Source organism: Bubalus bubalis, chromosome 2 (genome assembly GCF_019923935.1).
Source record: "Bubalus bubalis isolate 160015118507 breed Murrah chromosome 2, NDDB_SH_1, whole genome shotgun sequence".
NCBI lineage: Eukaryota > Metazoa > Chordata > Mammalia > Artiodactyla > Bovidae > Bubalus > Bubalus bubalis.
Window position 1 is genome coordinate 108,786,571 of NC_059158.1, and position 27,263 is coordinate 108,813,833.

General features: G+C 36.1%; 1 protein-coding gene across 1 annotated transcript in view; it reads left to right on the forward strand.

Moving 5' to 3' along the window:
* Positions 1-27,263, forward strand: part of LRP1B (LDL receptor related protein 1B) — a 2,209,913-nt gene that overhangs the window by 2,032,557 nt on the left and 150,093 nt on the right. The window contains exons 73-77 of the mRNA XM_025261770.3: positions 4,919-5,044; positions 5,737-5,874; positions 7,672-7,806; positions 11,135-11,254; positions 12,850-13,091. Coding sequence (XP_025117555.3) covers positions 4,919-5,044; positions 5,737-5,874; positions 7,672-7,806; positions 11,135-11,254; positions 12,850-13,091 — 761 coding nt within the window. The remainder of the gene's footprint in view (positions 1-4,918; positions 5,045-5,736; positions 5,875-7,671; positions 7,807-11,134; positions 11,255-12,849; positions 13,092-27,263) is intronic.

The following is a 27,263-nucleotide window of genomic DNA, read 5'->3' on the forward strand; positions in this document are numbered from 1 at the left end:
TGGAGAAGGAAATGGCAACCCACTCCAGTATTCTTGCCTGGAGAATCCCATGGACAGAGGAGCCTGGTGGGCTACAGTCCACGGGGTTGAAAAGAGTCAGACACGACTGAGCAACTTCATTTCACTTCACTTCACTTCACTTCAAACTAGAGATAATGATTATTTTTGGTGATATAATGATAAGAGAAACAGATATGGACCCTACTTCACAAAGCTGAGAATCTAGTGGAAGAGGAATATTAATGATCACAAAATACATAGTTATAAACTATGATTTATGTGCTGAAAGAAGTATAATAAATTATACAAATATAGAATTTTGGAGTTTTAGTCTATATAGGGTTTTATTCAGTCTCACTTTATGAGAAGTAACATTGAGTTTGAGTCTGAGAGATTTATAGCTGCCAAGTTGGTGAAAGGGATGGAGTGGGAATGGATGACACAGTATTTTAGGCAAAGGAAACAAGATGTAGAAAGGCCCTGAGATAGAGCAAACCACAATTTACTAGAGGAGTTGAAAGATATGTGTGCTTGGAGAATACAGAGCATGGTAGATAGTGGACAAAACTGAACTAACAGGAGAGATACTTGAAACCTTGTGAGTCTGGGGAGGGATTTTTAGATTTAGCTTGAAACCAAATGAAAATATTATAGAGATTTAAGTAGAGGAGGCATAGAGTCATATTTCTATTTCACAGGCATTAGATAGAGGCAAGAATAGTTAAGACAATTGCAGAACTCAAGGCAAGCTATGCTGGTAGCTTGGATTAAGATAATGACAGCACATGATGGCAAAGTATACAAAAGTTGATTGTGATTTAAAAAGCAAAATGAATTGGATTAAATAATGGGTTGGACATAGGAAGAGAAAGAGAGAGGAAGTTGGCAAGTGTAATTTATAGGCTGTTTTTGCTTGTACATTTGAATAGCTGGGAAATACAGGATAAGGAAATTTTGCAAGTAAAGATTAGAAGTCTGGCTTGGATGTACTTGAGGAGACATTAAGTACAGATCACAAGGAGATGCTAGATGTTTGGTTCTAGAGCTTAAAGAGTTGGTCTAGAAATATAAATGTGAGGGTCAGCCGAAAATGTAGTAGTAAATTCTATGGAATTTGTAAGATTCAGGCAGAGAGGGAGTAAAACATAAAAGAAAGGAATTAAGATAGAATATCAAAGGCCACCAAACATCTAAATAAATATGAGTAGCCAGAAGAGACTCAGGTGAGTAATAACAAGATGATTAGAAAAAAAAAATGAAGTATGACAAGAAAAATACCAAGGTAATAAAATGTTACAAGAAAGATGAAATGGTTCCAGAAGAGGCAGGGAAAATTGAGTTTCAGAGCAAGTTAAAGCAATCAGTTTTATATTAGGGTAGTGACCCCTTGACCCAATCCAGTGTTCTTGCCTGGAGAATCCCAGGGACGGTGGGGCCTGGTGGGCTGCCATCTATGGGGTCGCACAGAGTCGGACACGACTGGAGCGACTTAGCAGCAGCAGCAGCAGCAGCAGTGACCCCTTGAAGAGCTGAACCATTGGAAAAGACCCTGATGCTGGGAAAGATTGAACGCAAAAGGGAGAAGGGGACAATAGAGGATTTGATGATTAGAAGCATCACCAACCCAGTGAATATGAATCTGAGCAAACTTCAGGACATAGTGAAGGACAGGGAAGCCTGGGGCACTTCAGTCCATGGGGTAGCAAAAAATTGGACGCGACTTAACAACTGAACAACAATAAAAGTGACCCCTTGAAATTAGTTGATAGACTATATGTATATGCAGGTGATGGACTGATATTTAATGATATGATAATTTTTATCTTTTTATTTCCATTTATTTGTGTATAGTAAGGAAGCATGTTCATATATAGAATGTGAAAGGTTGGTGTGGTAGGGAGACTTGAAAGGAACATAGATTTGAATCATTATTGATTCAAAGGGTATGAATGACATTATGTATAAAAAATATAAATATAGATATAAATGAGTGATTTCCAAGTAGTGTTCAGGGCCTATCTGGCATTGATAAATATTCATATTTGTGATAGCAGTCAGCATTGCAGTATGATTATCTACAACATTCCTAGGCTTCCCAAATGCACACATTGGGATAGCAGAGGCTTCATTTACCTAAGTTTAGGGATTCTGTTAGATAATTAAGGCGGATAAAAGCAAAAGTGCCAGAATGCGGATCATTTAGACTAAGTATTAGTACTTAGAAACATGTCCAAAATATAATAGGTTATCAATATCAAATAAGTAAATTAAGAAATAGAATATGGTATATTTAAATGACTACTACATGTTATGGAATGTAAATTACCCCTCAGTAAAGCTATAAAAATCATAAAAACAAATAGAATTTGGAATCTAATGTCAGCAGAAAGGGAAATAAAAAGAAAAAAGGCATTGCTGAATAGGGAAGAGTTAGGCATATCAAGGGACTAATGTTTCAGGTAAGACTGAAAAAGTGTCCTTAATGAGACTGGTTGAATTAAGAAGTTGGATAATTGAAGATTGTGGTCTGAATTTGGATCATTAAAATCTGTGGCTTTATAAATGAAGCAATTGGAAATAACACCTTGAGCTATATCAGTAAATGTTTCTTATCTGCAAGCAATAGGAACTGTCATCGGCTGAATTAAGATAAATTTGTTGAAGCCCACCCATGTGCACAACATTCTAGAAGAATGGGTGGCCTAGCTGGATTAAAGTAAAAGAATATGTGGTCTGAAAAATTCAGGAAGCTAAGAGGTGCATTTATTGGCTGATTTTCTCATATGGATTTTGATGTCACCTCGGAGGCTGGAATAATTTGGATAGAGAGAAGGAACTGTGAGGAAAGGTGCTACAAACTCAGTGAATTGGAAGGGGGTGATGTTTATAAGATTGATGAGAAACTAATGCAAGAAAAAAAAAATAACCAAATGCATGGACCTCAAAATAACAGTTTTTTGTTTTAGTTTATTTTTTAAAAAAGAATGTGAATATATAGTAGCAGAGTTCTGGAAGCTATTGTAGAAAACTATGAGATAATGTGAGATTTGAGCAATTTTACAGCAGCAGTTTAAGGGGCTCTGCAGGGCTGGAGAAACCATGCATTCAGAGAAACCATGCATATCAACTGTGTGCAGTTGATAACAGACCAGTTACATGCCTTATGAAGGTAGTCAGGAGAGAGAGCTATAGGTTTGCTTCTCCACATTCCGATACCATGAGCTAATGGAAACAAAGTTTAGGGGTCTTAGTGTGCTAATGCATTTCCCAACTGCCTACAGTGCAGGAGATGCCAGAGATATGTGTTTGATTCCTGAGTTGGGAAGGTCCCCTGGAGGAGTGCATGGCTACCCACTCCAGTATGCTTGCCTGGAGAATCCCATGGACAGAGGAGCCTGGTGGGCTACAGTCCATAGGTCGCAGAGTTGATTGTGACTGACAACAGTGAGCACAAGAGACATTTCTAAAAAACCTGCAGGGGAGGAATTCTGCTTAAAATGTGAACCAAATTTTAATTAAAGCAAGAAAGTCAGGCAAAAAAGGAATGTGGCATATTTAAGGAGCTAATAAAGTGGTATTGCTAGAATCCTGAGTGACTAGGGATGAGTCTGTAGGAGTGGCATGGACAAGATAATTAGTCTATTATGCCACATAAAATACCATACATTTTATTCCGGAAGTAACAAATAACTATGAAAGAAATGATCAGATTGCTGTTCTGGTAGCTTTGGGAGGATTTTAGGTTGAAAAATGAAATAGACATTAAGGATTCTACTGCAGTCATCTCTGTAAGAAAGAGTGAAGAGCTGAGCTACTGAAGTTGTAACTGGTGTGCATGGAGATGAGCGGGCAAATTTGGGGACAATTCCAACTGCACTTGTTGACTAATAAGAGTTGAAAATAATGGGAAGGTGCATTTAGGATAATCCCAAACTTGTGCCTATGATGTGCCACTAACTGAGCTATGGAAATAAGACAGTTTGTCTGAGGAGACCGAGGTCAAGGGAAGATAATGAAGAATTGAGTTTTGAACTTGTTGAATTTTAAATTCCCCAGGGAACATACTATAATTAATTATGAGATGCTAAAATTAAATAGCAAATTGAAAGTCTTCAGAGGATAGTGTCAAGTAAATCTATGATACTGAATGAGACTATCTAAGAGAATTCCAGAGTGAGAATATGAGGAGACCAGCCAGCAATAGGAGCCTGGATTATCCTACATGTGAGGAAGAGAAGACATTAAAGATGCTTCATACTTTAGTGGTAGAAGTCTTCAGATTCTCTAGTGATGAAAAGGACACGTGTAAACTTCCCTGGATTTCATTGCTTCTTTAAATCACACACCCACCCACACATACACACACACACACACAACATGAATAAATAAGATCACCTTATGTGCCTTAAATACATAGCTACCTATTTGTTCAAGGAGACAGAGATTGAGAAACACAGCTCTAGTGTTATTGGGATTTTTTTTTTTTCCTGAATGACCTATTTTCAGTTTTGGATCTGTAACATATGCTTGCTCAAGCTGTATTCTGTGTGAAATTGCTCTTTCAGATAACTGTGCCTGCCATGTTGTATAAAATATGGGCATAAATTAATTTGGTACACTAGAGAAACTCAGCTAAGGCATTTGTAAATACGACTGTGAAGTTTGACTCTTTTTCTTACTTCATTCAGCATTTCAGCTGTGCACTCTCTTCTGTAATTAATATAAATAACTCGGATCATAACTTCTATTATCACACATTTTTCTAATAGTTGCGTGTAAGCAATTTCCATGATAAGAGATATTCCAAAAAGCTAGATCATGGATTTGAAAAGGAAGAAAATAAAAAGACGACAAAAGAAAGATGGTTCTTCGTAAGTTAGTGTACCCAAAGGAGCTGCTTTTTTTTTCTTCTTTTCAGACAAATTTCTTTGCCCACCCACGAGACCTCACAGATGCAGAAATAACAGAATATGCCTGCAGCCTGAGCAAATGTGCAATGGGATCGATGACTGTGGGGACAACTCAGATGAAGATCCCTGTGGTGGTAAATCCATTTAATGCAAAATAATTGATTCCATGTGAGCTACAGATAATACAATGATTAGGGCTCAAGAAATTAAAAAAAAATTTTTTTTCATGTGGCATGTCTGATGGTAGATTATCAGGCACTAGATTTTCTGACAGTATGTGAAGATAATCCACTTAGATTTCATATGCATAATAGAGCTGTGCAACTGAATATCTCCAAGTCTGTAAATCTCCACTGGTTATAGGTATTTTATTCCAGAAAGTACTGCATGAGAGAAACAACATAGTGGTTTAAAATATTCTGTTAAAACAACTTCTTGGGGTGGGGGTGTTTATATAGATTGTGTATGTATGTACACAGTCCCCTTTACACAATTCAGAAATTAAAATTCCAAAACCTAAATGCCTTACTAAAATATTCAGCAAAATCATTTGGTGACAGAACCTGACTTGACCTGACCTGAGGTAGTTTATATTACTTTAAAAAAGAATCTCATTTTTGGTAAATATTCAAACATTTTCACATGGAAATATAGTTATGGTTCAAAAATTTCAGAATTTTTTTCATTTAGCCCCAAGAGCTTCAAATAAAGGATTATGGATCCATGTTTTTCATAGCTTTTAGTAAAAATCTTAAAACTGTTATAGACTCAGTAAATTTGTTTTGATTCTGTGAAACACTGATCATTTTTTTTAATAACTCTATAGGTAAGCTTACATATAAAGCAAGACCTTGTAAAAAAGATGAGTTTGCTTGCAGTAATAAGAAATGTATCCCTGTGGATCTCCAGTGTGATCAACTTGATGACTGTGGAGATGGTTCAGATGAACAAGGCTGCAGAATAAGTGAGTTTGTTTCCTGTTAAAGTGCAGTGACATGCGAGTTTAATTTTTGCTTCAACATGCCTAAAATTTTCTTTATTGCTGTGAGAAAAGATTGCTCTTCAAAACATGCTTAAGTAATACTTTTTTAAAAAAAGACTTTGCCAAAGTCACCTTAGAATATCACTTAAATTAATAACAGGTAGTTAAGTTATTAATTTAAGTAACACTTAAATTAATAACAATAACATTAATAATGAGGTAGGCAAGGCTGATTTTGCCTTCAGCTGTTAAAGCCAAAGCTGGAAACTCAGTATCCGAATACAGACTCTGATAGCATCAAAGAAATCTGTATTCCTTATTATTTTACAAAATATAAATATAGTAGTTTTTGAATTTTATGGTTATATTAGGTTGAATGATGATAAACATTTTAATAATATATTCAATGCTGTAAAAACTCACTCCATTGCTGAGTCCTTCTCAAAGAAGATATTATTATTTTATTATTAGAGTGTTATGATACTTGAGTCATGAGATCTTGATTATTAATAATTTTGTATTTTATGTTTGATATCTGATTTTTCATATTGAGAAAAATAATTAAGCTTGTGACCCTAAATTCTGATTGCTTATAAATGTCACAAAAGAGTTCCAACTCTTGAGTCTTTTATTGTTTCTCATTTGTATGTAAGTTGTTCTCCAATGGTTGATGAAGCAGTATCCACCAGGGTATGGCCATATATATCTTAATCATGGTATAATTACACTGGTGTATCTTCATTAATGGGGCTTCACTGGGGTCTCAACTGGTAAAGAACCCTCAGCTGGTAAAGCCTGCCAAAGCAGGAGATGCAAGACTTGCAGATTCAATCCCTGGGTAAGGAAAATCCCCTGAAGAAGGAAATGGCACCCCACTCTAGTATTCTTGCTGGATGATCCCTTGGATAGAGGAGCCTGGTGGGCTACAGTTCATGGGGTTGCAAAGAGTCAGACATGACTGAGTGTACATGCACAGCTTAATTAATTGCAAAATATCCAAGAATCAGTGGGATTTAGTAATAGTTATAACTCTTATAATTAAGGTTTTCATATTTCTCAGTAATTGAATTTGCTTAAGTAGAATATAGATCATTCAATGTTACCCCTATAATATTCCATCTCCCTTATTTGTACTCTAAAATGTTTTCCTGAATTGCAGATAAAACAATGAAGTTGCAAATACCCTGCTAGAAACTGCAAATAACACATAATCTGTCCTAAATTGTATTGCAACCCATGTCCATCGGAGCATAATACACACTCAAATGCTGCTCCCTGTATATGTTTAAGAACTGATGATTTAACCTCTTGCTTGAGTAACATGGTAGCACTCTTGACCAAGTTCCTGAATACTAAGTTTAAGTTAACAATAGATGCCTACATCTCTAGGTAGCTTCCAGGAAATGTTTTCATTCTTAGAGAAGAATGTGATTCTCCTACATTAAAATGATATCATGGTAAAGATAGCCTGTCATTAGAACCATTGACGTGAAAACCTTTTGGAAAGTAGTATAGCTTAATAACAGCTAAAGTATCAGCTGCTGGTAGCTTGGTCTAAACTATATTCAGTGTAAATTATTTTGGTTTTTATCAGCTTCTATTCCTTTATAAGAAATGAAGGCTTATATGGAGAGAAGATCATGACCTTATAAATTCACAAATAATAATATGTGGAATAATAAGGGTTTCAATAAATGTAATTTTAAATTAAGAAAAATAGTAAACTCCCATTTCAGGAATTAGAATTATATTAGTTTTGATCATATTTTTAAATCCTAGCTCCCAGTGAGTATACCTGTGAAGATAATGTGAATCCATGTGGAGATGATGCATATTGTAATCAAATAAAAACATCTGTTTTCTGCCGCTGTAAACCTGGATTTCAGAGAAACATGAAAAACAGACAGTGTGAAGGTATAGTACATTTCCTCAACAGCTTGCTCTTAAGTCTTTAGGTTATGGAAGACTCCCAGGGCTGCTAGATTGTGAGATGACAGAGGACTGATTTTCATCTGAATGGTACATATCTGTGGGATACTATTTTACTTAAGAGAGTGAAAGTCCCTGGGGTCAAGAGCCTGTTTGTATTGCTAAGCTAACCGTTGCTGAGGCTTATAAAGCCTTTTCTATAGCAGATTCAGACCTGAAGGAATTTCGGTTGTATTGCTACAATTCTGTTTTGAAATGCAAATAACGAAATTGCTTGTTCAGAAGCTATTGAAGAATTAGCAGCAATTCATGAAAGAATATGTTTATGATGACCCATTTTTCTTAAGTTATGGCATTTGCAATACTGCAATAGGTAATTTGCTTTTAGAGAATAGTGGGTTTTTATCCTAACACAACGTCCTAAACAGTGCTTTATATTATTATCAAAAGTGTCTCCTAAAATTCAAAGACAAGATTTAAATAAATCTCTGTCAACTTACTTGTGATCATTTAAAAATTGAGCATTCAGGGGAGCAGGAACCTCATAGTAAGTTCTATCTAAATATAGTTTACACTAGGGCTTTACTGCCATGAAATACACACCTAAATGCACTTTCTGCCAGTTTCTCCACTAAAATTGGTACTATAATTAGAGCCAAACCTAAAGTGTCTAAGTCTGGTTTATGCAGGGCAAATTCGAGTTGTAAAATGTTTTCACCTATCTGCTTTCTTCTCTATTGTCACCTTGTGTTATTCTTGGGTAAATAAAAGTGATTTTACATTGTGTCAATCAAAATGGAATTTTAAAAATTAATTGCACTCATCCATAGAGGAAATACTTGTAGTTATGTCATATATATGTCATATATGTATATTTATATGTCACATTTGTACATTTAAGTTGTATATGTGTTTGGATTATTCATGACATTTTATCTCTTTATTAACAGGGAACGCTGAAAACTGGCAACTTAAATTTCTCTATTTTAATAAAAAGTGAATTATTTCTCAAAACTAGATTATTTCTTCATTCCTAGACTCTTTATGTCAAAACACACACTTAAACCTGTTCAAGATTTTACTTTCATATAACATTAATTTTCAAATGCTTATTTTTGAATAGTGGGCTCTGTTTCCTGTATTTACTAAGTTTAGAAAATGTGTTCTTGAAATTTTCTTCATTTTTAGTAACATGCCATGGCAAATATGTCCTGCAAGCTACATTCATTTTAAATCACTGTGAATCCAGTATTTTTGTTGTGCAAATGAGTAACTTCTGAACTCTAATAAAATTTGTATCTTCATGTAATAAATGAAGTTTTGATAGTAGACAAAACCAGTTTGACTTGGTATGGAGAAGGGAAGAGAGAATACCTTGATTTGTAATCCAAGGAATTTAAATTTTTGTGTCCTTACTATAGGTAGCTGAAAAAAGCACAAGAAATCACTATTTGACTTTAAAGCCAAAGCACTTTGAATAAAATACCTATAGGGAAGAAAAATTTGAGAGGACAATAATCAAGAAATAGAAATAGATTAATAGTGGTTGTATGTCAGGCACTATTCTCGGTACTAGACATGTGTGAGATTCACCCATTGTCTTCAAAAGCTCTCGACATTGTCTGCTTATGGAGATGAGGAGGAAATGGTGACTCTGGCCAATACAAGGCCATGTGAGGGAAATAAAAGTTTTATCCAATCATGCAGATTTTTGCTTATTTTGATTTTCTCTCAAAGAGAAACCACAGTAACAAATAACTCCCTGTTCAAAGTTACAGATGCCAAAACAAAAAATATTGTAAAACTTTTTTTAACTGTTAAAAGATTTATTGCAATAATACAATAAAAGTTTAGAAAACATTTATTTGTATGACTCAAACTGGTTTGGAAGTCACAGAGCATTGGGGAATCCTTGCAATGTGACACCTCAAGGAGATTCTTTTAACAGCATGCCATCAAACGTTCTTCCCCATATTATCAATGCACCACTCCTTATTGTAATACTTTTTTGATGACTGAGAACTGGTACTATGTATTTTAGTTACCCCTGGTATACCATTTGTTAACAAGTAAATACAGTTTTCACTCTTTACCCTGTATTGCAATTAAATGCAGAATTGCACTCCTGAGAGTGCTTAGGTTCACCTTGGGCAGTGTCAGAGTAGAGACCTGAGAATCTGGAAGTCTGAGTTTAAGCCTTGGCACAGTCATTTACAAATGTCACTAGGAAAGTCTTTATCTCTACAATTGAGGTTTTAAAACTCTGCTGAGTGCTAAACAAGAGATAATTACTACCGCTGTGCTTATCCTTAAATTCCTCTGATTCAAGAGAAGGATTTATCTCACAGATTTATTAGGGCACCTATAATTGATTAAGGCGGCGGAGGAATTATGCTGTTTGAAAGCAGAAGTAGACTTAAAGAAAAAGAAATTAGGTGATTTTAGAAATTAGAAATTTCTTAAAAGAAATTTTAAGAATCACCTTAAAATTTTAAACTTTGGGGCATGTGCTAAGCCATTGACTATTGCCTAAGATTTATTTATTATTTATAATTTATATATATTCATTTTTATACAAGTATTCAGGATTTTTATTGTTTGTTTGCTTTTTTATTGGCCCTTCTTATTACATTGTCACTTTCTATTATGAAGCCAGAAATGTATTATCTATATCTTCATTCTTGTCATGAATTGTCCAAAATGCTGGCAATAAAACAATGAATAAATACTAATTTATGACTTCAGTCAAGTAGGGGATATGAATATGTTACCACATATATGAAATATAGTGTGAGAATGGCATAAGAGGGAAATCCCAAGGTTGCAAAAAGTGGAGAATCTATGAGATGGATAATCATTACCATTTATTGATGGAAATAAAGGAAGGCTTCACTTCAGGTGAATCTTGAGAGATAAGTAGAAATTCACTATGTAAAATGAGCATGGGTACTATAGGACAAAAGAATAGCATATGACATGTACAAATGTATGGAGGTAGGTAATCGGAAACACCAACACACGTTTATTTGAGTCAATGAAAATACTAGGGAAGTTTGAAATGAATATTTCAATATGTTAAGTGGATTAACAAGCAATGCACAATTGATGAGTCATTATAGTGAAAATATTGAGAAAAAAATATGGTTATGGCCAGAAAATATCACAGAGCAATGTAAGAGTTTGAAAAGACAATGAAAGACATAGGAATAAGAAGTTGAAGCACACAAAATAAATTTTTCTTTGTTGAAAGGAGAAAAGAATGAAAGTACTAATTGGGGATATGATGATGCTATTTTGAGCTCTTCTTTTCTAGACCTTAATGAATGTTTGGTATTTGGCACATGTTCCCACCAATGTATAAATATAGAAGGATCATATAAATGTGTGTGTCACCAGAATTTTCAAGAAAGAAATAACACCTGCATAGCAAAAGGTAAAGATGAATAACCATGATTTTATATGTTTTTATAATTTCTGTATAAACATGGGGGAAAATGTTACATATTGCGTTTTAACAATGGCTTAATGCCTGACAATATAAAATAAATTTCTTGTTAAGACTGGTAAATTTGGCCAATTTGTTTATTATCATGGTTAATTGATATGGGAAGGTTTATAGACATGACTCTCAAATTCTTGGCTACTATTAAAATCACATTTGTGTTTGAAACAATTTGTCAGAAGGGGGTAGAATCAAAAGCCAGTGTGATAGAATATGAAATGCCTTCCTTTATGGCCTGCTCTCAGTATACCCAAGGAAATATTGCACCACTGGGATGAAAATAACAGGTTAAATTAAAAGTTAGCATTATAAGGAGAATGGAATTTTGAATAAGAACTTAAAGGTTTTAAAATAAAATTATGTTTTAAAATCCAGACCTCCTCTACTTAAGAATATCACTTTTAAAAAATTAAGTGACAGGTATGGCTTTCTTCAATGTGGAATTTAATGCACTTATGTTTTTACTAAATAATATTATAATTTAAATATTGTTAACTACAGGGCATGATTAACAATGTTAATAAGACAGTTACTAGAAGAGGAAAACAACCTGATATACTGAATCAAGCAAGGATGGCTATGGAGTTAGACTCATATTTGAATCCAGCATCGATTCCCTCTGATTGTGTGGCCTCAGGGAAGTTATTAAACTCTCAGAGCCTCAGTTCTTCATCTATAAAAATGGGAGGCCAAATCCTTACTTTCCATGTTATTGGAAGAGGAGATAAATTGTCAAAGGCTTGATGCAGCTCCTATCACATGGTAAACATCCCCTAAGGGAGAGCTGTTGAGCCTATAGAGTTGAACTACAACTTGTGTATTAGTATTGTTTTTTTTTTTTTTTTAAATTTGGAATTCAGTTTTTCTTTATGGTTTCATTAATATTTTAATTAATATTTTCAGGATTCACCTTAGGGTTTTCTTATCTGTGTATGCACATGACATCAATATCATTTTGTATGTGTCAAAACTTCAGGCTACATGGTTCCAGTTAGCAAGATTCCAGAAAATATTGAGATTATGGCAATAAATACTGATATCTTTGTATAATAAAATAAGAGAACAGTTGAGATATATGATTATTAGAAGAAGACTCTTCATCTCATAATTTTTTATTTGTTAGCCAAAGGTAATGGTCACTCAGGTGCATAAACTAAACACTCAGAAATGCCTGAGCCTCAGGAGTACAAAATATGGTATCTGAATGTTCAGATGCAAAGCATTGAAACATATTGTGACCTACCGAACATAAATCCCTCTTCATAAAAAAGGTATCTACTAAAACTTTCTAGCCACAAAGTAAGATTTGACTGAAGAAAACCTATATTAATAACTCTTAGAAATGTTACTTAAGTGTGTTTTATACATAAGTCATGAAGACTAAATAATGGTATAAAGCTGGTTTAATTTTATGGAGCAAGAAACTGTGTTAAGAATAACAATTCAAGATAATTATAAGTACATTTGTTGCTTTTACATTAGTTGAAATTTACTTTATTTTTGTATTTTATTATAATAATCTCCAGGCTCTGAAGATCAAGTTCTCTACATTGCTAATGACACTGATATCCTGGGTTTTATATATCCATTCAACTACAGTGGCGATCATCAACAAATTTCTCATATTGAACATAATTCAAGAATAACAGGGATGGATGTATATTATCAGAGAGATATGATTATTTGGAGTACTCAGTTTAATCCAGGCGGAATTTTCTACAAAAAAATCCATGGAACAGAAAAAAGGCAAGCAAACAGTGGCTTGATTGTAAGTAAATATAATTGAATATTTGAAGGCTCATGGCTCATACCTCCCCCTGTTTTTTTTTTCCTGTTTCTTTTTTTAATTTGTCAATCACAATATTTGACTATAAGTTAATTAATCAATGATTCCTCCCAATATTCTCCCTATATAGAAATAAAAATATCCCTACTCATTTATTCTCATAGCTGGATATACTTCATTTTAATTGCATGATTTCATGTTTTCTTTAATATATTTTCTGTAGTTATATAAGAATGGAAATTAAGAGTACCTAAAATTTCTAGAAATTTATTTTTTTTTTTACTTTTTTTTAAATTTTATTTTATTTTGAAACTTTACATAATTGTATTAGTTTTGCCAAATATCGAAATGAATCTTCCACAGGTATACATGTGTTCCCCATCCTGAACCCTCCTCCCGCCTCCCTCCCCATACCATCCCTCTGGGTCGTCCCAGTGCACCAGCCCCAAGCATCCAGTATCGTGCATCGAATCTGGACTGGCAACTCGTTTCATACATGATATTATGCATGTTTCAATGCCATGCTCCCAAATCTTCCCACCCTCTCCCTCTCCCACAGAGTCCATAAGACTGTTCTATACATCAGTGTCTCTTTTGCTGTCTCATACACAGGGTTATTGTTACCATCTTTCTAAATTCCATATATATGCATTAGTATACTGTATTGGTGTTTTTCTTTCTGGCTTACTTCACTCTGTATAATAGGCTCCAGTTTCATCCACCTCATTAAAACTGATTCAAATGTATTCTTTTTAATGGCTGAGTAATACTCCATTGTGTATATGTACCACAGCTTTCTTAGCCATTCATCTGCTGATGGACATCTAGGTTGCTTCCATGTCCTGGCTATTATAAACAGTGCTGCGATGAACATTGGGGTACACGTGTCTCTTTCCCTTCTGGTTTCCTCAGTGTGTATGCCCAGCAGTGGGACTGCTGGATCATAACACAGTTCTATTTCCAGTTTCTTAAGGAATCTCCACACTGTTCTCCATAGTGGCTGTACTAGTTTGCATTCCCACCAACAGTGTAAGAGGGTTCCCTTTTCTCCACACCCTCTCCAGCATTTATTGCTTGTAGACTTTTGGATCACAGCCATTCTGACTGGTGTGAAATGGTACGTCATAGTGGTTTTGATTTGCATTTCTCTGATAATGAGTGATGTTGAGCATCTTTTCAAGTGTTTGTTAGCCATCTGTATGTCTTCTTTGGAGAAATGTCTATTTAGTTCTTTGGCCCATTTTTTGATTGGGTCATTTATTTTTCTGTAGTTGAGCTCTAGGAGTTGCTTGTATATTTTTGAGATTAGGTGTTTGTCAGTTGCTTAATTTTAATATTTTATAGTACTTAATAAATTATGAACATGAGGTTTTGTTTTTCATCATGAGATAGTATTTTTCATCATGAGATAGTATCATGAGATAAAAACCATCACTTCATTTTTACATTAGAAAAATCAACTCAAACATATACAGGGTAAATTGTTTCATTTTTAACAATATCAGAAATCTGTTTATCTTCTAGGGAAAGAGATCAATTCAATAGTGTAATCATATCTTCTGACTCCTAATAACTATATTTCAGAGAACATCCAAAATAGAGCAATGTTTTTTGCTGGTATATGACAGACACATTGATTATCATGGTTATTCCTTTAGAGAAAAATAAGCTAAAACATTTGTTTAGAGTTATAGTTTTAGGTTATCTTTTTTGTTTTAGGGCATGTCAATTTATTGTGGATTTTATGTTTTGAGGTAACCTGGAAAGAATAACAGATAAACTACTTATTTTTAGAGAGCCCTAGCCCATTCCTATACAACCAAAAAGTCAAGTGTGGTATCTACCATAGATTTGAACTCCATACATATCATTCGATGTAAATCTGAAACACTATTTTTTTATTAGTAGTAAGTGACAATAAGCTGGTTTTAAAAGAAGCTTTATTATTAGCTTTTAAATTCAGGTCAGATTAACTGTGAGTAAAAATACATCCATTATCAGAGTGATTTCTTTAACTCCTCCTCTTACAAACCCAGTGTTATAAGACAGCTTCTCTGGTGCCTCAGATGGTAAATAATCTTCCTGCAATGTAGGAACCCCAGGTTCGATCCACAAGTTGGGAAGATCCCCTGAAGAAGGGAATGACTACCCACTCCAGTATTCTTACCAGGAAAATCCCATGGCTAGAGGGGCCTGGCCAGCTACAGTCTGTGGGGTTGCACAGAGTCTGACATGACTGAATGACTAACACATAGGTCTATTAAGTGTTCAGTTCAGTTCAGTACAGTCCTCAGTCGTGTCCGACTCTTTGCAACCCCATGAATTGCAGTACACCAGGACTCCCTGTCCATCACCAACTCCTGGAGTTCACTCAGACTCACGTCCATCGAGTCAGTGATGCCATCCAGCCATCTCATCCTCTGTCGTCCCCTTCTCCTCCTGCCCCCAATCCCTCCCAGCATCAGAGTCTTTTCCAATGAGTCAACTCTTCACATGAGGTGGCCAAAGTACTGGAGTTTCAGCTTCAGCATCATTGCCTCCAAAGAAATCCCAGGGCTGATCTCCTTCAGAATGGACTGGTTGAATCTCCTTGCAGTCCAAGGGACTCTCAAGAGTCTTCTCCAACACCACAGTTCAAAAGCATCAATTCTTCGGCACTCAGCCTTCTTCACAGTCCAACTCTCACATCCATACATGACCAGAGGAAAAACCATAGCCTTGACTAGACGGACCTTTGTTGGCAAAGTAATGTCTCTGCTTTTGAATATGTTATCTAGGTTGGTTATAATTTTCCTTCCAAGGAGTAAGTGTCTTTTAATTTCATGGCTGCAATCACCATCTGCAGTGATTTTGGAGCCCAAAAAAATAAAGTCTGACACTTAGTCAAGGATAAAGCAAAACTTTCACTGGATTACTCTACTCTCCATCACCCATATATAATCTTCCTATTAGAATGAAAGACTGGCACAGTCTTGATTACCTTTAGTTTTCTTTATCTAAAACAGAAGTTTGCTTTGCAAAAACATTGGTCCTGTGGTACAATTTTATGTATTAATGAAGTGATAATGAAGTATTATGAAGTTATATTACCCAGGGCTTAATCATGTTCATATTCTTTACCAGCCTCTTAATTTCTCTATCTTCACCATTTAATAAGGTTTCTAGGGAGGAATACACACACATACACACATATATACTGTATGTTAGTATTAATAGTTCTTGGCACATAATAAGCACTGTATAGATTTCATTTCATTTCAGTTCAGTCATTCAGTCCTGTCCAACTCTTTGCAGCCCCATGGACTGCAGTACACCAGGCTTCCCTGTCCATCACCTACTCCTGGAGGTTTCTTAAACTGTCTATCAAGTCAGTGATGCTATTCAACCATCTCATTCTCTGAGGTCTCTTTCTTCTCCCACCTTCAATGTTTCCTAGCATCAGGGTTTTTCCAATGAGTCAGTTCTTCACATCAGGTGGCCAAAGTGTTGGAGTTTCATCTTCAGCATCAGTACTTCCAATGAATATTCAAAACTGATCTCCTTTAGGATGGACTGGTTGGATCTCTTTGCAGTTCAAAGGACTCTCAAGAGTCTTCTCCAACACCACAGTTCAAAAGCATCAATTCTTTGGCACTCACCTTTCTTTATAGTCCAACTCTACTGGAAAAACCATAGATTTGACTAGATGGACTTTGGTTGGCAAACTAATATCTCTGCTTTTTAATATGCTACCTAGGAAAAAGGAAGACTATGCATAAAAAACACTTGACAAAATTCAAAACCCATTCATGATAAAAAAAAATTCAATGAAATAGAAATTTCCTCAATACAAAAAAAAAAAAAAAAATATGCTGCCTAGGTTGGTCATAGATTTTCTTCCAAGAAGCAAGTGCCTTTTAATTTCATGGCTATAGTCACCATCTGCAGTGATTTTGGAGCTCAAAAATATAAAGTCTATCACTGTTTTCATTGTTTCTCCATCTATTTGCCATTAAGTGATGGGACCAGATGCCATGGTCTTCGTATTCTGAATGTTGAGTTTTAAGCCAACTTTTTCACTCTCCTCTTTCACTTTCATCAAGAGGCTTTTTAGTTCTTCTTCACTTTCTGCCATAAGGGTGGTGTCATCTGCATATCTGAGGTTATTGATATTTCTCCTGGCAATCTTGATTCCAGCTTGTGCTTCTTCCAGCCCAGCATTTCTCATGATGTACTCTGCATATAAGTTAAATAAGCAGGGTGACAGTACACAGCTTTGACATACTCCTTTCACCATTTGGAAACAGTCTATTGTTCCATGTCCAGTTCTAACTGTTGCTTTTTGACCTGCATATAGATTTCTCAGAAGGCAGATCAGTCTAGTATTCCCATATCTTTCAGAATTTTACACACTTTAATGTGATCCACATTCACAGGCTTTGGCGTAGTCAATAAAGCAGAAGTAGATGTTTTTCTGGAACTCTCTTGCTTTTTTAATGATCCAGTGGATGTTGGCAATTTGATCTCTGGTCCCTCTGCCTTTTTGAAATCCATCTTGAATATTTGGAAGCTCATGGTTCACACACTGTTGAAGCCTGGCTTGAAGAATTTTGAGCTTTACTTTGCTAGCATGTGAGATGAGTGCAATTGAGCAGTAGTTTGAACATTCTTTGGCATTGCCTTTCTTTGGAATTGGAATAAAAACTGATCTTTTCCAGTTCTGTGGCCATTGGTAAGTTTTCCAAATTTGCTGGCATATTGAGTGTAACACTTTCATAGCATCATCTTTTAAGATTTGAAATAGCTCAGCTGGAATTCCATCACCTCCACTAGCTTTGTTCATAGTGAAGCTTCTTAAGGCCCACTTGACTTTGCATTCCAGGATGTCTGGCTCTAGGTGAGTGATTACACCATAGTGGTTATCTCGGTTTGAAGATCTTCTTTGTATAGGTCTTTGGTGTATTGTTGCCACCTCTTAATATCTTCTGCTTCTGTTACATCCATAACATTTATGTCCTTTATCAAGCCCATCTTTGCATGAAATGTTCCCTTGGTATCTCTAATTTTCTTGAAGAGATCTCTAGTCTTTCCCATTCTGTTGTTTTCGTCTATTTCTTTGCATTGATCACTGAGGAAGGCTTTCTTATCTCTCCTTGCTATTCTTTGGAACTCTGCATTCAAATGGGTATATCTTTCCTTTTCTCCTTTGCTTTTAGCATCTCGTATTTTCTCAGCTATTTGTAAGGCCTCCTCAGACAACCATTTTGCCTTTCTGCATTTCTTTTTTGGGGCATGGTCTTGATCACCACCTCCTGTACAATGTATGGATTAACAGAATGATATAATGACAGTGATGAGTTGACGATGGCAGTGATGTTGATGATAACTGACAAAATGTTCTTCCCTACAATGAATAATCGCACATTAAAAATTAATTGCAAATTATTCTTTTCTGAATTTGATAGTTGCTAAAAATACATCTTCACTTTGTATATAACTAGCAGTGAAAATGATTTGATATTTTTTTATATTTGTCCTTGGACGGATGGATGAACACAATCAGTAACCTTCAGTTTCAGTTCAGTTCAGTCGTTCAGTCATGTCGGACTATTTGCGACCCCATGAACCACAGCACGCCAGGCCTCCCTGTCCATCACCAACTCCCAGAGTCTACCCAAACCCATGTCATCCAAAATCAGTCCTACCAATGAACACCCAGGACTGATCTCCTTTAGGATGGACTGGTTGGATCTCTTTGCAGTCCAAGGGACTCTCAAGAGTCTTCTCCAACACCACAGTTTAAAACCATCAATTCTTTGGTGCTCAGCTTTCTTTATAGTCCAACTCTCACATCCATACATGACCACTGGAAAAACCATAGCCTTGACTAGATGGACCTTTGTTGGCAAAGTAATGTCTCTGCTTTTGAATATGCTCTCTAGGTTGGTCATAATTTTCCTTCCAAGGAGTAAGCGTCTTTTAATTTCATGGCTGCAATCACCATCTGCAGTGATTTTGGAGCCCAGAGAAATAAAGTCAGCCATTGTTTCCACTGTTTTCCCATCCATTTGCCATGAAGTGATGGGACCAGATGCCATGATCTTAGCTTTCTGAATGTTGAGCTTTAAACCAACTTTTTCACTCTCCTCCTTCACTTTCATCAAGAGGCTCTTTAGTTCTTCTACACTTTCTGCCATAAGGGTGGTGTCATCTGCATATTTGAGGTTATTGATATTTCTCCTGGCAATCTTGATTTCAGCTTGTGTTTCCTCCAGCCCAGTGTTTCTCATGATGTACTCTGCATATAAGTTAAATAAACAGTGTGACAATATACAGCCCTGATGTACTCCTTTTCCTGTTTGGAACCAGTCTGTTGTTCCATGTCCAATTCTAACTTTCACTTCCTGACCTGCATACAGATTTCTCAAGAGTCAGGTTAGGTGGTCTGGTATTCCCATCTCTTTCAGAATTTTCCACAGTTTATTGTGATCCACACCGTCAAAGGCTTTGGCATAGTCAATAAAGCAGAAATAGATGTTTTTCTGGAACTCTCTTGCTTTTTCGATGATCCAGCAGATGTTGGCAATTTGATCTCTGGTTCCTCTGTCTTTTCTAAAACCAGCTTGAACATCTGGACATTCATGGTTCATGTATTGCTGAAGCCTGGCTTGGAGAATTTTGAGCATTACTTTACTGGCTTGTGAGATGAGTGCAATTGTGTGGTATTTTGAGCATTCTTTAGCTTCGTGGTGGCTCAGAAGTTAAAGCGTCTGCCTGCAATGCGGGAGACCAAGGTTCAATCCCTGGGTTGGGAAGATCCCCTGGAGAAGGAAATGACAACCAACTCCAGTATTCCTGCCTGGAGAATCCCATGGAGAGAGGAGACTGGTAGGCTACAGTCCATGGGGTCGCAAAAAGTCAAACAGGACTGAGTGACTGAGCAACTGGTTGTTTAAAAAAAAAAAAAAAAAATTAGTAAAACCAGTAACCTCCAGTCACTGTTTATTGTAAGTCAGGAGTGAAACTTACTTGATAGCTAATTTTTTATTTTTATACCATCAAGAACACAAATGTACAAATTTTATTTGTATACTATATTTGCAAATTTTTAACCTTTATATATTTTACATTTTTTATAATTTTGTTAATGAGGTACGGAGTCTTTCACCATCAGTGCAAAGTTATTTATTAGCCTTTTTCTAAAAGGATTTGAAGCAGCTTCATTATTATTTTATTGGTAGTAATTAGATGTATCATGTAATCTATTCTTTCCATTTGTTTCTCTGTTATTAGAACTACCCATGACTAACAATATTCACTAGGAAGAAAAGTGAATAGTAGAATGGTACATTTTCTAAAATCCCATTATAACTAACTAAATGTCATGCTTATAAGGTTGGAATATCTGAGCCATGAGTTTTAGCACCATGTTCCAAATTATTAAGCATTCCATATAAATTCTTACCAGTGCATTATGTGTGTGTGTATATATATCCTTAAGGCTACACTGATAAGGGTAATTATTCAATTTTGATTCCTAAACTACCTTGTAACCCTGATATCTCAATATTATAAATATGAAATAAATCCATTCTCACCACCTTAATTTAATGACCAGTGTGTGTTCTAGAATGATTAGATGGCTTATCTATGGCCATGCAACAAAAACATGACAAATTTTAGACTTAAGTTTAAATACCTGCTACATCTCCATTCATCTGAAAACTAAGTAGTGTTTTGAAGTAGAAAATTTCTAAAGTCCCTTCCAATAGTAAATATGTGTGGTTTAAAATAAAACATGTGACATAGTTTATGTTTATCCAGCTATTACCTAGACAATTTGTATGTATTTCTCCAAAATCCATCTTGTATATAAAGAATTGATTTTTACCCCCATGAATTTCCCTGCAATGTATGATACTTGCTCTTTTAACAGTCACCACATAGTCATCCATTAGTTTAATGAAGTGTAAGTAAGTGTTAGTTGTTCATCGTGTCCAACCCTTAGTGATCCCATGGATTATAGTCCACCAGGCTCCTATGTCCATGAAATTCTCCAGGCAAGAATACTGGAGTGGGTTATGATTTCCTGCAGTCTATTTCATCTTCTAAGTTTTGGCACAAATACTACTTACCTGAGAATTCCCCACTTCTCAGAAAATGAAACTTAAAGTTTTTCCCTGAGCTGAATATGGTACATTGATTTCTATCTCTGAATCAATAGGTGAAAGAAAGAATATGCAAATCAAACTATGGACACTTTAGTTATTCCTCCATTATCAGTGGCTTCCCATGTGGATTACTAGTAAAGAATCCACCGGCCGACGCAGAAGATGCAGGCTGGAAAGATCCCCTGGAGTAGAAAATGGCAACCCACTCCAGTATTCTTGTCTGGAAAATTCCTTTAACAGAGAAGCCTGGTGTGCTATAGTCCGTGGGGTCACAAAGAGCCGTACATGACAGCACACATTCTGTCACAGGAGCGATCCACGTGATGACAGGATATCTTGAAGGTATATTCAAAGCTACAGAAAACATTGGAATATTTTTTATTTCAGAAAAGGGCAGAAAATATGTTGTATCAGAAATCAGAAAAATATTGCTCAGGCAACTAAATGTTAACTGAAGTCCATTCTAAAGGAGAATAATTTTTAACATGATCTTTTTTAGAAATCATGAAGGGAATTCTCTTCTGTAGTCTGTGAAAATGGTTGGAATAGCAATTAGGATTGCAAATTTAAAATTCAGATGCAGACTAAGTTATTTATAGATAGAAATGCCTATGATTTTCTAACCCCCTGAGCTATACAAAATGGATAGATTTTTTTTCCTTTAAGAAAATTAAATAATTTAAAACTTAAAAGACTGACATGATTCAATCTGTATGTAAAGCATAATGAGATTTCTGAATTCGAATTTTAGTAGTCAGAAGAGGATATGATAGCATTATTCAACAATTGTACATACTTTCTGGCAATTTATTATTTCTAGTATGAAATGCGAGATACATGATAGCAAGCACTATAAAGTAGGTCAGTGCTTGAAAATGCAAATAACTTTAACTCTCCACATTAGATTTTACCATTAAAGAGCTGAATATTCCTGAGCAAAACAAATGGTTCATCTGATCTACCTGGTTTTGAGAAGTGAATATGAGATACCATGCTTGGCATATTCCCCATTATGCAAAAGAAATTGTTCAGAATAAATATAATTTTATTCATTAATACTCATACCCTTTTCTCAAAAAGTTGATTAGAACCATTTTTCCTGCAAAGCTTTAACAAAATATTCAATTAAGTTTTCTTTAATAGGTTTCAGTTTCTAATTGGAGTCCTAGCTATAAATCTCCTACCCAATATATGGGTCTGTGTGTACATCTCACACACATACACACATGCATGCATAAATTTATTAGTATTCTTATGTAACCATGGGCTTCCCTGGTGCTTCAGTAGTAAAGAATCCTCCTGCCAATGCATGAGACACAGGTTTGATCCCTGGGTTGGGAAGATCCCCTAGAAGGAAAGGGCAACCCTCTCCAGCATTCTTGTCTAGGAAATACCATGGACAGAAGAGCCTAGAGGGCTACTGTCCATGGGGTTGCAAAGAGTCAGACATGACTTAGCGACTAAACAACAACAAGAATGTACCCAGACATAAGTGTGTGTACATAAATTTTAGCAAAAACTTCTAAGTCTTGTTTTAGGACATTTGGGTAGTGGTAAAAATTGGTAGGTTTTTTTTTTTTTTTTCTTCAGTATTATAAATTTACGTGCATGCATGCTAAGTCACTTCAGTTGTGTCTGACTCTTTGCAGCCCCATGGACTGTAGGCCACCAGGCTCCCTCTGTCCATGGGATTCTCCAGGCAAGAATACTGGAGTGAGTTGTCATGCCCCGCTCCAGGTGATCTTCCCAACCCAGGGGTCGAATCAGAGTCTCTTATGTCTCCAGCATTGGCAGGCAGGTTGTTTACCACTAACACCTCCTGGGAAGCCCATTATAAATTTAAGACACCATTAAAATCTAAATTGAAACTAAATTGAAATATAATTGCTCGGCTAGAACACTTTTAAAACCATCAGAGTTTATTCAAATCAGTCAACAACTAAAATAATTTATTATGATTACCTTGGAAGAGATCTGAAGCTATCAGGTATTATGTTACTATCATTCTGTGGCTTGATTATTGTTGATTAATAAGATAGGAACTCAATAATACATACTGATTAGAATTGATGGTTCTAAAATAGTTGTGATCAATTGTCAAAATTTTACTGAACATAAATCTTTTATGACCAAGAAAACCATAAAATTATGCAATTAATAATACTAAGTTATTGATCAGATTGCATAGCATCTTAAGGTGACCAATCAAGTTGTATTCATTCATACCAAAGTATTATTTGGGCTTCCCAGGTGGCCCTATTGGTTAAGGATCCGCCAGCCAATGCAGGAGAATTAAGAGACAAAGGTTCTATCCCTGGGTCAGGAAGATACCTTGGAGAATGGCATGGCAACCCACTCAAGTATTATCATCCAGAGAATTCCATAGACAGAGGAGCCTGGTGGGCTATAGTCCATAGAGTTGCAAAGAGTTGGCCATGCCTGAAGCATGCATGCAAAGCATTATTAGAGAGTTTTGTTTGTTAGGTCTGGTGATGGGTTCTTGGAATACGATAAAGATAACAGAATCTTGTCCTCATGAAGTTTATATTCTGTGGAACAAAGACAAAATCAACTAAACTAAAACATACATGCTACTGCTAAGTCGCTTCAGACATGTCTGACTCTATGCGATCCCAGAGACAGCAACCCATCAGGCTCCCCCGTCTCTGGGATTCTCCAGGCAAGAACACTGGAGTGTGTTGCCATTTCCTTCTCCAATGCATGAAACTGAAAAGTGAAAGTGAAGTCGCTCAGTTGTGTCCAACTCTTAGTGACCCCATGGACTGTAGCCCACCAGGCTCCTCCATCCATGGGATTTTCCAGGCAAGAGTACTGGTGTGTGTTGCCATTGCCTTCTCCAAACACATAAATAAATACAAAAAATCCAATTTTTGAAAGGTGTATTGAGGGAAGTAAAAAAATGGACTTGGAGATAAAAATTTGAATGATATAGGTTTGAGTAAGATGATTAATAAAGGCACATTTGAAGAGAGGAGATTTGAGCTAAGACCTAGGAAATGAGAAGGAAGTAATGCCATCTTACTTATATCTAAGACAACTCTTTTATTTTTTCTGTGGATAATGGATTTGGGGGGGTGGGGAAGACTATAACAGAAGGAGGCCACATAGAAGGGCTATGGTCCCATAGAAATGGTGGTATGTTGCTCTATTATAGTCTCAATAAAGTGAAAGGTAGTGAGTAGAATCTTGAGGAAAAAAATGTTTGCAAATGGAATGAATGTGAAAAATGAGGACAGAAAGGATTCCAGACTGACACCTGGTTTCCTGGATTGTATAATTTGAAGGATACTGAAAATGGACTACAAGGAGGTCCAAACAGTCCATCCTAAAGGAGATCAGTCCTGGGTGTTCATTAGAAGGACTGATGCTAAAGCTAAAACTCTAATACTTTGGCTACCTCATGCGAAGAGCTGACTCATTGGAAAAGACTCTGATGCTGGGAGGGATTGGGGGCAGGAGGAGAAGGGGACGACAGAGGATGAGATGGCAGAATGGCATCACCGACTCTATGGTCATGAGTTTGAGTAGACTCCGGGAGTTGGTGATGAACAGGGAGGCCTGGAGTGCTGCAATTCATGGGGTCGCAAAGAGTCGGACATGACTGAGCAATTGAACTGAACTGAACTGAACTGAAAATGGAAAACTGTGGGTTTGGTTTTAGTTATGCTAAGTCCAGTAAGAGATCCAATGAGACTGTTAGGTTTGCAGTGATGTAGTCAAAGCTTTATCTTAGATCTCTGGACTGGAATTGTGTTAAGGAATAGAAAAATTGAGGGGATATCTAAAACCATCAAACCAGGTTAGATTACCAGGGGAAATTAAGAAGGAACTGGAACCAAGCTCTGAGACTAGATTAAAACTATGGCAAAGACCAGCCAGTGCATTAGGATAAAACAAGAGAATGGAGAATCACAGAAACTAAGAGGAAAAAAAAAAAGTGTTTTGAAAAGGAAGTTTTGGTTATATTTCTAGCATACTGCTGAAAGATCAAGTAAAGGAAAACAAAGGAGTGTTCAAAAAATCTGAAAACAGAAGTTCATTAAGACCTTGAAAACTGCTTAGAGTCATGGAGGGAGAGGCATCATCAGAGAGCATTCAGTAGTTCTACATCAGTGGTTCTCCACTAGGGATGATCTTTCACCCCAGAGGACATTTGGTAATGTCTGAAAACATTTTTGATTCTCAGTGTTGAGGACTGCTGCTGGCATCAAGTGAGTAGAGGCCAGGGAGGATGCTTAACACCCTACAATGAATAAATTAGTTCCTCACAGCAAGGAATTATTCTGACCAAAACACCAATAATGCCAGAGTTGAGAAATCTTTTTCTACATAGTAACAGTAAGAGTCTGTCCAGTTAACCTTTAAGTAGCTCTTTTTGTTTGTTACTTCATTTGATGTAATAATAACTAGTACAAAATAGTTCTGAGATGAATCACCAGTGTAATTATTCTTTTATTGTTCTCTCCTTTTCCTCATCTTTCAGTATCTTTGGCTAGATCCTTTTCTCCTTTCCTTTTAATATTGGAATGCCCCAGGCTCTGACCATGATCCTCTTATTTCTATCTTCCTCACTTCCTAATAGAGTACATGGTTTAACATAAAATCACATGCTAAAAATTTCCTAATTGATATCAGGCTCTATCTAACTGCTTGCTTTTGCATTTGGATGTTAAAAAAAAAAAAATCCCCAGAGTAGCTGCTGCTGCTGCTGCTGCTAAGTCGCTTCAGTTGTGTCCAACTCTGTGCGACTGCATAGACAGCCGCCCACCAGGCTTCCCTGTCCCTGGGATTCTCCAGGCAAGAACACTGGAGTGGGTTGCCATTTCCTTCTCCAAAACATGAAAGTGAAAAGTGAAAGTGAAGTCGCTCAGTCGTGTCCGACTCTTAGCGACCCCATGGACTGCAGCCTACCAGGCTCCTCCATCCATGGGATTTTCCAGGCAAGAGTACTGGAGTGGGGTGCCATTGCCTTCTCTGGTGGCATGCATGCCTAAAAATAAATTTCTCATATGATCCACAAAATCTGCTTCCCCAATGTCATTTAATGGCAACTCAGTTTTTCAGGTGCTCAAAGTGAAAATCTTAGAGGCATTGCTGGCCCCTCTTCTTTCATAACTCCAAAATCAGACAATATTATTGAATGTACCTTCAAAGTATGTCTAGGAGCTGATTACCATAATATCAGCTTGACTGCAAGGATCTAGTTTTGAACCACCTTCACCTTTCTTCTGAATGAATGCAATACCCTCCTAATTGATCTCTTTGCTATCCCTATGACTCACAAAACAATAACCACAATGCTCTGTATAAGGCATAAGTCACATCACGTCTTCAATCAAAAATGTCCAATGGTTTTCCATTGAAAAGACTGAAATTCTTCTAACATCTCTTAAGGATTTAAAAGATTTGGTCTCCTTTTACTTCTCTGATTATCTTCCACTACTTTCCCCTTTACTCACTCTTCTCCAGGGAAGCTCTGCTATTTCTCAAACCGATCACTACCTACTAAAGTAAGGCCTTTCCTAAAATAGTCTTTTGCCCTAAAATGCCTTTCAGCCAGATATCCTACATGATTCAATTCCTGAACTCCTTCAAGTCTTTGTTTAAATGTCATCTGAATGCATAACTTACTGATAATTGCAATCTATTACCCCATTCCCATCCTAGGATCCTCAATGCCCTGCTCTTTTGCATTTCCGTAGTATTTTTTTACTGCCACATAATTTATTCATTTATTATATTTATAACCTATTATCTGTCTCACCTCGCTATAAATAAATATCCAGAAGTAGTGGCAGTTTTCTTTGTTCCTATTCTACTACTATAATACTAGCACTTAGAACAAGACCTGTTATGAAGTAGATACACCTTTTAAATTAGAAGCAATAAATTAATTGAAAATCTTGGAGATACATGGCAATAGCATATCAATCTTGAAATTTATCCTTTACAAGTTATGCTTCTCATCCTTGGTATTAAATTT